Here is a 12739-nt window from a genome sequence, read left to right as displayed (position 1 = left end):
TAAACTCACATTTGCGAGAAAAAAAGTCAGAATTGCAAGTGTTTATCTTGTGAGTTTATATCTTGCAATTCTGAGAAAAAAACGTTGGAATTGCGAGTTTTTCTCACAACTGCAAGTTTGAATCTGGGAATTCTAACTTTTTTTCTCAGAACTGCGAGATATAAAATTGCAATTACGAGTTATAAATTCCAGTTTTGAGGGGGAAAAAGATTTAGATGTTCTCAGAATTTATTCTCAGTTTATTTATCAGAAATGAGAGTTCATGCATTGCAATTCTGACTTTGCAATTGTGAGAAAAAAAGTCAGATTTGCAAGTTTATATCTCACAATTCAAAAAAATTGCAAGTTTTTAAATCAAGCAATTCTGAAAATGTAAACTTGCAATTGCGAGGAAAAAAACTCACAAAATAAATAAAATTCACAATTACCTTTTTTATTCTTTATTCAGTGGTGGAAAAGGGCTTCCATAAAAAAACCTCTTCAAAAAAAAAACTTCCAAAAAAAAACAAAAAAAAAAAACAGAACACCTAAACAGCTTGCACTGGTTTAAGGTTTGAATCTTTCAAGTACACTACCATTCAAATATAAGTAAAATTTTTAATGTGTTATCCAGGCTGCATTTATTTGATCAAAAATACAGTACAAAAACAGTCAAATTTCAAAATATTTTTATAACTTAAAATAACTATTTTCTACTTGAACATGTTATTTTTTCCTGTGATGCAAATCTGAATTTTCAGCTTCATTACATCAGTCTTCAGTGTCACATGATCCTTCAGAAATCATTCTAATATGCTGATTTGCTGCTCAAGAAACATTTCCGATTATTATCGATGTTGAAAACAGTTGTGCTGCTTCAAATTTTTGTGGACACTGTGATACATTTTATTTTTCAAGATTCTTTGATGAATAGAACAACAGCACGTATTTTAAACAGAAATCTTTACTGTCACTTTTGATCAGCTTAATGCATCCTTGCTGATTAAAAATATACATTTCTTTAGGTAAAAACTGACTGACCTCAAACTTTTGAATGCACATACCATAGTACAGTATATAAAAATGGTAGTCACTGAACACCAAGTACCATGGTACAGTATTATCCGAAAGCATCAGCACTTTTATTTGCAAGCGGGGACTCACATCATCAGTCACATTCACATCCACAAAGCAGCACATGAATAAGCTGCATTTAAAAGAGGTGCTGCCAAATCACATCTTGCAGTATGTGGGTCAGATTTGATTAAAATGCTGTTAAAGCCTGAATGTGCGTTTCTCTGACCGCCTCATTGAACAGAAGGGAAGATTAGCACTTTAGTCACTAAAGGCAATCAAATGACTCGTCTTCTCATCCGTATGACGGGCCGTGACGCAAGTGAATTTGCGCGTTTACATTTACTCACGTTTTTCGTACATGGTGGATCTTTTTAATTTTTCAACCAGCTGAGGGAAGCAAAATCTGAGGGGCGACTATTAATAGAAATGCACTTGAGCTGTGCAAACATGACCTGCACCGCTAACCTACTAAAGTAAACGCTACACTACACTAACTCATCAATAATTTACACTAGGCCATAATCACAGCTGCGTTTTGGCCCACAGATATGAAAGAGATCTTCAAAAACGTCAGCAAAAACAAGAAATCTGTGTGAAACAGCATGTGTACCTGCAGAATCCAGAAGGATTATGATAATAAATTCAAAATATGAATAAACATGCTGCTTTACATTGGTTAAACCCTCCAAAACAGGCATAATTACCCCTCACATGTCTTTACACAGGATTCCCACACATTTTGAGCCAAAAAACTTACAGGTCACTCACAGAGCCACAGAATGCTTTTGATTACTCAATTTGGATTTTTTACAAATTAATTTGTGGTAGATTTCCTTTCCTCAATTTCCTTTTGTACGCCAGATACCAATATTTTAAGTTTACATTTATATTTATTAGTCGAGAAATGCCTTGGTAACATTTTATGTATAATGCATTATAAAAGATTCATAATGTACTTGGTAATGCATTATATATTTTCATTAACAAGTGTAACCAAAGTTAAAATTCATTATAATATTTGCAGATTCCTTGTTAATCTGCAGGCTTTTGGTTTGTCTTATGTTTTAATGCTTTATACTTTCTAAAGGTGTACAAATAAATAGACAAGCATTTTAATGTATTATAACTGTGGTTACAGTTATTCATGAAGTCATACAATGCATTATAAGGTGCATTATAATTATGCAATACAATGCATAATTAATGCATTAAAATATATAATATTTCTAATAATAATAATAATGTTTCTAATAATAGTGGGAAGGTTTTACATTACACAAACACTCACAAAAATCAATATCTAGCTGATGAAACGTTTCATCAGAAAGAAAAAGATTCACTCTAGAAAATGTCATGACTTAGTTTTAATATTCCCTAATATTTGCATGTTTTCCATGACCCTATTCATAACATTAAAAAAAATAATCAAAGTAGTTTGACTTTAACCACTGTATTTGTACTTTTCTTAAAAGGATAGGTCACCCAAACATAAATGTTTGGATCTCAACATTATTCAGAATATGTATATATAAAAAATAAGGTCATACAGGGAGTAAATGATAACAGAAATTTCTTTTTTGGTTTAAATGTCTCTTTAAAGATCTTTAAAGTTTAAATGTGTATTTCTGCACCACTAGCGATTGCAAAATCAAATTATTTACTGTCATTGACTGCATTAAGAAGTTACGTTTCTCAGTGATCTTACCTTCTGTAGCATGGACAGCAGGTCTTTGTTCTTCTGAAGCTAAAAAATACAATAAAAATAAATCAGATATAGCACTGTCTTACAATCCTAAGATATCACAAAAATCAAACAGGGACTGACCTTAAAATGCTGAAAAAACCCTCTTAATCTTAACAGTGGTTCAGTACCTGAGAATATTGAGGATATGGTTTGTTCACTTTGTGAGGTTGACTGGGGTCAGAGATTTTACTGGCCCTTCCTGTGAATATTGAACTTTGGGTTCTTGACCCAAAGTTGCTCCTGCAGTTTTGCAATAGTAGCTCAACAGTGGGAAAAATATTGTGCCATATTACTAGCTCAGGTCTAGTGCCTTAAAAACACAATCACATACGATCTTAGTCATTTCAGTAAGTAAAGGGTGCAGTTCAGAATCACTTGTGTCAACCAGATGTCTATGATCATGACAGTGATCTTATGTCCCACATTTTTTGGTGGGACTACTGTGGTGATAAATCAATATGATAAATCAAGCCATATTTTTCACTTGTCAAGTTAACAGAAGTGTTTGAACCAAATCGAAACCAAATTGACAAAGCACTTTCTGTTGTCAAATAATTTAGTGAATATTAAGTAAATGTTCTGTAAATAATTCTTCTGCTATTTTATATTGGAATTATATTGGTCATTTATCACTTTCTTGATATTAGCATTGCACATGAAAAACTTACATTTGAACTACAGTCGACTTCTACATTGTTGTTTATTATGAGATATCTTTCATCTGGGAGTTTATTAATGGGAATAATTAATGAAATACACAGTATACACTACAGTTCAGTATGTTTTTTGGATACTTTTTATTCAGCAAGGATGTATTAAATTAATCAAGACAGTAAATACATTTAAAATCCGTTAGGATTTTCTTTGGCCAATACCGATTTTAACAAAAAACATCATCGTTTCTAGATTTTGATCAAATGTATTAAACGAAAGAAGAAACTGTCAACGCTTTAGAGACATTAAAGTTTTCTTCAAGATATTTAAAAATGTTTGCAGCATGGTTTAAAAAAAGCGTTTTGAGAGGAAAATGTCGCATTTTATCATTACATTAAGAAATAATGTAGACTAGGTAAATAATGCATAACTATAAACATTACAAACACAATGTTTGTAGTTCCCCTTTCAGTTCCCTTTTCTCCATAACAAATCCTCTATTTAGGTTAAATATAAATGTCAAGACAGAACTAATTAATTTAAAAGCAAAACCAAAACCTCTCTTATTCTGCATGAATCCAAATGTTTCCATATTCACGACGTATCTGGATGCTAAACTATAGGCTTTGTTCTTTATCGAAGTAGGCTATATCAGCAGTGAGGCGCTGATCATGCTAAACGGCACAGACTGTACTACGGATTATTTAAACTGAGCAGTGTAACATTTTAGATTTCTTTAACTGTATTTTATTTTGATAATGAACAGGCTGTGACGTCAAGTTAGCAAAAATATGTTAAGTGTGCGTGTGAAGCGCTGACACGATCACTGCAGCTGTTACTTTTGCAACAGTTGATCATACAGATCAACAGAGCTTTACATACAGATTTTGAAAAATCCTGTCCTTTCTGTGAACATCGGAGCATGTCACAATGATTCAAATCAGCACAATTTATTCTTTCGTTTTGTTAACCTGTTAATGAACTTATATTTTTGTAGGCCTTTTATTATGTTCTCTCTGTTCACAGAGGCACTGCAGGCACATGACGTGAATCCGTGTTCTACACTATCCTACCATTTTTTCTGGTCGCAAACATAAAAAAAGCTGCAAATTACCTGCCATTCATTTTCACTTAAATGTAGGCCTAATGCTTGGCAGTTCTTGACATATCCTTGGATAATTTAATGCAGGGGCATTGAAGTGGCAGGGGCAGGAAGTGAAATGTGACAACATGCCCCATAGGTGGGGTATATTGTAACATGTGAGGGGCACGTTGTAACATGACCATATGACAGCTTAAAATGTTATCTGATCGAATGAAAAAAACCTACAAGACAAACTAAAATAGTTTGTCAATAAAGTAAAATGAGTAACTCTTTCAAATAAAATAATGGCTTTTTTAAAAATTAAAAATAATCTAATTTTCGAGTTTCAAAAATCACACATTGCAATTATGCCTGGGACAGCCCTGATCACAAAACACAGCTATACAGTATAGTTCAAAACAATGTGCGCAAATAGATGAAACACATTCAGAGATTCAGAAAAACACTTCCCTCCCTCCAAACACAGCTCTCATAGAACAAAAGACACATAAACGAGCCAAAATGCTTTACATTTCTTGAAACAATAATTTCGGAATATTAAACATCGATTGTCAGTCTTTATCCACCTGTTTCTTGTCATTTTAAAGGGATGCTATTATGCTTTTTCACTTTTTGAATTTTAGTCAGTGTGTGGTGTGTATCTTTGGGCATAAAAAAGATCTACAAAGTTACTAATCTCAAAGTCCACTCCAAAGGGAGATATTTCATTTTTTAAAAATGTCTTTTCAAGAACTACAACGAACGGCTCCTTTGGACTACAGCATTTGTTTTCCACATGCAATGATGTCACAACGCGGCCCATTAGAATATCATTAAATTAAATCCCGCCTACGGACATTTGAATGGTTGGGGCGAGGGTAGGGCCGAGGTGGGGGATTAGCCTAACTTTAGCAATGCAGTGCGGAGAACCGCTTCAACGAGCCGCAGTGTCACGGGTATAAACACAAGCATTGACTAGAGTGGTCGCTTCACAGCAGTAACGTGCTGCAGACGTGTGCAGTGTGTGGTAAGAGATTTATTCATCATACAGTGTAGATAGCTTCACTTATAACACAAGTGTTTTTTAAAATGCATAAACTTGCACTAGAATAGGCTAGGCTAATCATTAATGATGTTCTTTGATAATGTTAGGCTGCTTTTAGCCTTATGCTGGAGCTGGAAACTAAGTATGTAAAAAAATTAAATAAATTAGCACGATAACATCATGTATCAGTGACCTCGCAGGGTGAGGATAGGTCTCAACACTACTGTAGTGTATTATTTATTCACCCTCCATGCATCCTAGGTGTATATGACTTCCTTCTTTCAGACGAATGCAATCGGAGTCTAATAAAGTCTAATAAAGTGCATCCACCCATAATAAAAAGTGCCTCGCATGGCTCCCGGGTGTCTCCTGTAGCGAATCCAGGCGTTTTTGTAAGAAAAATATCCATATTTATAAAGTAAGATTCACTATTAATCTAGCTTGCGCTAACTGATTTGACAAGGGGTGTGGCAGTACTGAAACACCGCCTAAGCTGTTCGCCAATTGCAACGCACTGGGATGGCTAACCAATCATAACACATTTTGTTTTTTCAGAAGGCGGGCCTTCATTAAACCCGGAATTAATCGAGCCTTCTGTGCCAGGCTGGGAGAAAGGTATTGTAATGACGTATATTATGTGAAAAATAATGCATTTTTCGCACCATTATGCATGATAGCATGTTCTAGTACACCTCCAAAACAAATCAAGACTTTGAAAAGGAGCATAATAGGACCCCTTTAAAAAATCTTACCAAACCTCAAACTTCTGAATGATAGTTTATTTATGAATGTCCAAAATGTGATCTGCACATATAATACACAGTTATGTCCTATTACATTTGGTCAGTTACTTACTCTTTTCTTATAGTAAATCCTCCATTTGTGATATTCCTTTATCACCACCTCTATCCGTCTCTTCCAGTAGCTTCCCTCCAAAATAATCGCCTGTAAATGGCATAAACAAACACATTAAACACAGCAGGTGATGCCTTACACGTGGCAAATATTAAAATCCTCTCTTCTAAACTTCTAAATTAATTTGATTATTTCAGATCTGTCTTTGAGATCGGACTCACCTCAGGTTTGCCGTGTGCATCCGCCTCCGAACCCTCCAGCGGCGTGACAAATCCACACACGGGGTTCTTCCTTTTCTCCACATCTATAGCATTTTACATTTCATTATGCATTTCTGGGATTACTGGTCCAGATTAACAAGTATCAAGGTACCATTACAGCACTTTTTTGCAAGTGTTGGGACCAACACAGACCAAGTTGCCATCCAAAATATGTTAAGTAAAAGTGTTATGTTTATGTGCTTGTTCAGTGTTGGATTCAAGCATTTAACTTATAAATGGTCTGAATGCACACCTTCCAGCCAATCAGAATTGAGTATTCAGACAGATGCAGACAAAGTTGGACATACTGTACTTATATATCCAACTTTATATAAAGAGCTGGGTGATTTATTGTGCAATATTGTGCATTTTGTCACAAAATAAAAAAACAGTCAGTTGCTATATTGCTTAATGTGAGTGTACTGTATGCATGCAAATAAAGCTGGATGCAATATATATACAACTGCATATACTGTAGAGCTGTACAGTTTACATTTTGCAATAATATAAAATAATCATGCAGCCAAGATATGCTATATAGTGAATATAGTGAGGAATAGTTCAGAGAAACACTTGTAAATGAGAAATGAAGTAAACTGTGTGTAACAGAATAGAAATGAGATCAGGAAACTCACACTGAATGAACCAGGCCCTCCAAATGCCGTTATTCAGCCGGATTTTATCCCTCCACAACAACCTCAGACCTTTGAAAGACTTCCACTTTGGAGACACAATCTTCCCACTGAGGAGAAACACAAACATCACTTCAATCAACATTAGATGTCATTTTATTCACACAGTAAATATAAACAACATAAATGAACTGAAATGTGCAATAATCTATCTTTATTTGAGACTAAGACACAAGGGTTGAGACGCAATGGCGAAATCTTCCCTCTTCACCCTGCTGGCTCTGTACAAACATGATTTTCTTCATCCAGCAGGCACTTTGAACTGTGTTTGCAGTCGGAATAATTTCATCAGTCTAATGCAGCGGCACAGCTGCCCATCTGCACATATTCTGATGGCACTTTACACCATTTACTGATGGCTCTAGTGCACTTAACCTCTAAAAACAGGAGACAAGTGAACCAAGAGTGCTGTGTTCACTCAGTTGCTAAGAGTCTGGTGAGAATGATTGCTCAAATGCGGGATATGGCTTGGAATGACAGAAAACCCTGACAAATAAACAACACTGATAGGGCGTCATCGGGCTGAAAAAAATAAAATACAATAAAATGTCTGTTCCTCCTTCCTGTTTACACCACTACTAGGATACACCTTAGTGTAGGTGTATAGTAAAAAAACAAGTGAATGACAGTGGTAAAATATTTACTTCCAAAAGTCCCTCAATAATTTTATAACACTTTCGCATTTTCACAATTCTATGAGGCTGGTTAATAATCTCATGTTTTTTATTTTAAAATTCTTTATACATTTTGATCCTATATTTTTATGATTTTATTAATTTAATTTAACTCCCTGCAGTTTCTTCACAAACCCCCAAAATATTTGGAAAAATATTTTTTAAAATATTACAAATATTGATGAATAGATTGTTTTTAATTTGGAATATTCATTTTTACTTTACATTTTTTCAATTTAAAAATTCTAATTAAACTGCTGTTCCCTCACAATCACTTAAACCAATTTGAGATTATCATGCTTTACATTAGAAATATTTTACATTTACATTTCAATAATGTAACAACACCTTCACATGTTCATGGGTCTATGATGCTGGTTAATGTTATTTCAAATTCTTCACTAAATAAAATTCTGCATTTTTATGATTTAATTAATCTAATTAAACTCCCTGAAGTTCCCTCACAACCCCCTAAACCGGTTTGGGAAACCAGGCTTTGCATTAAAAATATTTTAATTTAATATTTCAGTAATTTAACAACATGTTTACATGTTCACGTTCTATGATTTCGGAAATGCAGGCAAACAAATAAAATATTTATTTCTTTTTTTAAGTGTTTTATTTGTATTGTTTTTATTTACAAATTCATTATTTTACGATTTTATTGTTCTAATTAAACTATATGCAGATCCCTCAGAAACCCCTAAACCAGTTTGGGTCTTATCTAGTGCAACGATTGGTTATTTTCATTAAAAAAAAAATACAATTTAAAAATATTTTAATCTTTTAACATTTTAATTTTTAAGAAAGAAAGACATGAACATCTTGGATGACAAGGGGGTGAGTACATTATATGTGAATCTTTGTTTTGGAAGTGGACTTCTCCTTTAAGTTAATATTTAAATAATTTAACAATGCATGTTAATAGCATGAAATGCAGGTAAACAAGTAAAATTTGTCATCTTTTTAAACTAATTTTGATTGTTGTTTATTTTACTTTTTTTAATTTTATAACACTTTCACATTTTTACAGTTCTATGATGCTGGTTAATAGTCACATGAATGCAGATGATTTTTTTTCTTTAGTGCTTTTATTTCTAAATTATTTTGCTGCAGTAACTGCCTGCAGACTAGAAACCAGCGAACTAGAGTTTTTAACATTTCTGAAGAAAATGTGTATGTGTTCTAGGGTGGTTGCACTGCTTAATATTTAGGGTTAAAGGTTTGTTTAAATGTAATCAGTATAGTGGTGCTTACCGTAACAGCTACCACTGATGATACCAGAGAACATTCAATAGTGTTTTTATGGCATGATATCTGTATCTCACTGTCCAATAACAACAGTCATTATATGTGGTGACACGAGCAGATGGTTTTGATAGCCTTTCCATGCTGACATGATTCCTCGTCTCAGCTGACGTCAGGTGATTGGAGTGCCATAGATTACTATTGCTGACTCATGGCCAAAGTCATACTGTGGTTGCATCATAATATATTTTCAACAGCTAGTGCCTATTAGTTTCCCCAGTTCTTGTAACAAGGTTTGTCTGGTGCAATCATTAGCATACAGCAAATAATATGGAATGTATAAGAAAATGCAACACTGCAAAACCTTAAAGTCTTAAACTTTAAGGAACAACTTCAGTGTAGGGTGTTTAACACAAATGGACTCAAAGCTTTTAATGGCCCAATATACTTACAAACCAATAAAGATTTAAAGCAGGATTACATCAAGAAATTTCTCAATATAGTAAATAAAACTTTCAAGACATTTAGGTCAGACAGCCAAAAGAAATACACTGCTGTCTGTGTGTGGCAATATTGTGGGTTAAGAAAATGTGTGTACTGTATGTTTGGGAGAAAGTGGTGTGTCTCCTCTCGTTATTCTGTAACTCTCACCTCGTTTGTCTTCCAACTCCAATCAAAGTCCAAATGAGTTTTTTTAACCCAGTCAAGGATTTCACAGCTGTTTCGAAAGCAAGACTGAATTTAGAAGAGTTCAGTCTTTCTCACTCCCACTTCTTACTGCTGTGACATTTTATTAACTTTTTGATTCATATATTATATAGCATTTTGAAATTATTTTTTTACAAAGCCAAATGCAACAGGTCTGCTAAAATAAAACTGAAAAAAAAAAACCTGTATTTCTGAGTATTTACATGTGTAAATTTGTTGAAATGTAACTGTATTTTACCTGTTTTATATAACAAAAAGCGTTGCCATAAGGTGAAACTTAATATAAATTATGCACTGTAGTAATTTATCTGTAACTTCAGAGTAATTCATGCATTCCAGTGAGGTAAATTGAAGTTAAATTGTAACTGTTTTGTATCAGCACACACATGAAGTGAATTTTACTTAAAATATAAGTTTTATGTACGTTAACTGTTTCAAACTTATGTATTCATTTCAGTGAGGTATATGCTGAACTGTAGCTTTGTTCTGTAACAGATTTTTAATATTATACACACTGCAGCGAGGTGATTTTTTTTATTTGAATTGTAAATTACCTGTAGTTTAACTGTAATGAGGTAAGTTTGGTTTAAGTTCAACTGCAGTATTTGTTATGTAACAATTATGTTAATGTACAATTCAGGTAAAAAGTACAAGTGAGGTAAAATTATCTGTATTTTAACAGGTTTAAAACAATACAAACACTGTTTAATAGAGGTTATATTTGTAGCAATAGCCAAAAAAATGTGGCTATTGGTCAGGTAGAAATGATCAATTTTTCTTCTATGCCAAAAATCATTAGAATATTAAGTAAAGATCATGTTCCATGAAGATATTTTGTAGATTTCCTACCATAAATACATCATCAAAACGTTTTGATTAGTAATATGCATTGCTAAGAACTCCATTTGATTTTCTCAATATTTTTTTTTTTTTTTTGCACCCTCAAATTTATGATTTTCAAAAAAAGTTGTATCTCGGCCAAATGCTGTTCTATCCTAACAAACCATACATCAATGGAAGGCTTTTTTTAAATTCATCTTTCAGAAAAAAACTGAATGTGGTTTTGTCACATCTGACAATTTCACAAGTGAAATTCACCTCATTACAATATGTATACCGTTATAAAACAATTACAACCTAACTTTGATTTGACCTCACCGCAGTGTGTAAATTACTGTAAACAGCTACAGATAAATTACTAAAGTTGAACTTATACCTCACTGAAATGTATATATTAATAATTCATAAACTGTATTAATCATTTCAATTATTTTATAGTAATGTAAACCTTTTAGTGAGGTTAGACTCACTAACCATTTAAGTCAAATTCACCAGTGAGGTGAATTTGACTTAAATGGTAAATTATACATGTTATGTAAACACTGCACTGAGGTGTAAGTTCATCTGTAGTAATTTATCTGTACAGATTTTACAGCCCTGTATATTTCGCACTGAGGTTAAATTACACAATTACAGTTATGTAAACACTGCTGTTAAACATATGGTTTATAGTAATGTAAACATTAGCATGAGGAGAATGTGCACTTTATATAATCTGAGTTAAATGACACGTTTGTTTTTACCTGTACGCCAGTGTCATGCATTCAAACAGGCGTGTGAGAGTGGGGTCAATGCTCAGCCGTCTGGAGCTCAGTGGTCCAAAACTGTAGGTCTGACAGTCCGGTTTATTAACGGTATCAAAGTCCGAATTATAAAGAGCTGCGCTTCTCCTCCTGATTGAGTCGCTGTGCGGTGAAGAAACCATGAAATGTCCGCTGTGGATCACCTGAGTTCGCCGGACTGATCCGGATCCCGCTCCGGCGTCCACACTGGGCAAGTGGTCATCCGGATCCGAATCGGACTCTGAATCCGGTACGATCTGGTTGGACTCTGCAGTTTCTGAATACTCTGCCTTTGCCATCGCTGCTGGTCTAGTGGTTACTATCATACCGCTCAAATGCAGTTCACTGAGAAAACGCCTAAGGAGGCGCGCTGTGCGCTCTACTCCACTGCATACTTAGTACGCACTCCGCAGAGCTGCAGGTCAAAGATCAAGCGTGATAATGATCAAAACTCACTGATTAAAACGCTGCTTTGGGCTTTGTGTTTTAGACTCTGGCAGCCTGAGGCGGTTGTAACTCGAGCACAATTATGTAAGAGTTGATCTCTGTCCCAGCTATTGATGTGCTGTGGCATATTGCTATTATTAGCTAGTATTACTAGTAAGAGTCTTTTTGATCAGTAAATATGTGACCCTGGACCACAAAACCAGTTATATGGCTCAGTTATTTGAAATTGAATAAATAAGCTTTCCACTGATCTATGGTTTGTTAGGATAGCCCTGGTGAAAAAACCAGCATATGCTGGTAGGTATGTTTTGATGCTGGTTTAAGATGGTCCTTTGCTGGTTTTTGCTGGTCATGTTGCTGGTCAAGGACCAGCATGAACCCGCAAAGGACCAGCTTAAACCAGCATCAAAACCTACCTAACCAGCATTCCAGCATCAAAACATACCTACCAGCATATGCTGTTTTTTTCACCAGGGAGGACAATATTTTGGCTGGATACAACTATTTGAAAATCTGGAATCTTAGGGTGCAAATAAATAAATGTAAAAAAATATATATATATTGAGAAAGTTGTCCAAATGAAGTTCTTAGCAATGCATATTACTACTCAAAAGTTTTGATCTATTTATGAGAAGAAGAAATGAACAAAA

General features: G+C 34.2%; 1 protein-coding gene across 1 annotated transcript in view; it reads right to left on the bottom strand.

Moving 5' to 3' along the window:
* The window catches only part of LOC127165215 (carbohydrate-responsive element-binding protein), a 30395-nt gene extending 18260 nt beyond the window's left edge, over positions 1-12135 (bottom strand). The window contains exons 1-5 of the mRNA XM_051109587.1: positions 11604-12135; positions 7334-7440; positions 6660-6742; positions 6439-6528; positions 2762-2800 (exon numbers count right to left, since the gene is read on the bottom strand). Coding sequence (XP_050965544.1) covers positions 2762-2800; positions 6439-6528; positions 6660-6742; positions 7334-7440; positions 11604-11968 — 684 coding nt within the window. The 5' untranslated portion in view covers positions 11969-12135. The remainder of the gene's footprint in view (positions 1-2761; positions 2801-6438; positions 6529-6659; positions 6743-7333; positions 7441-11603) is intronic.
* Positions 12136-12739: the final 604 nt, after the last annotated feature.

The sequence above is a fragment of the Labeo rohita genome, chromosome 5 (genome assembly GCF_022985175.1).
Source record: "Labeo rohita strain BAU-BD-2019 chromosome 5, IGBB_LRoh.1.0, whole genome shotgun sequence".
Taxonomy (NCBI): domain Eukaryota; kingdom Metazoa; phylum Chordata; class Actinopteri; order Cypriniformes; family Cyprinidae; genus Labeo; species Labeo rohita.
This window is presented reverse-complemented; position numbering and strand designations above follow the sequence as displayed.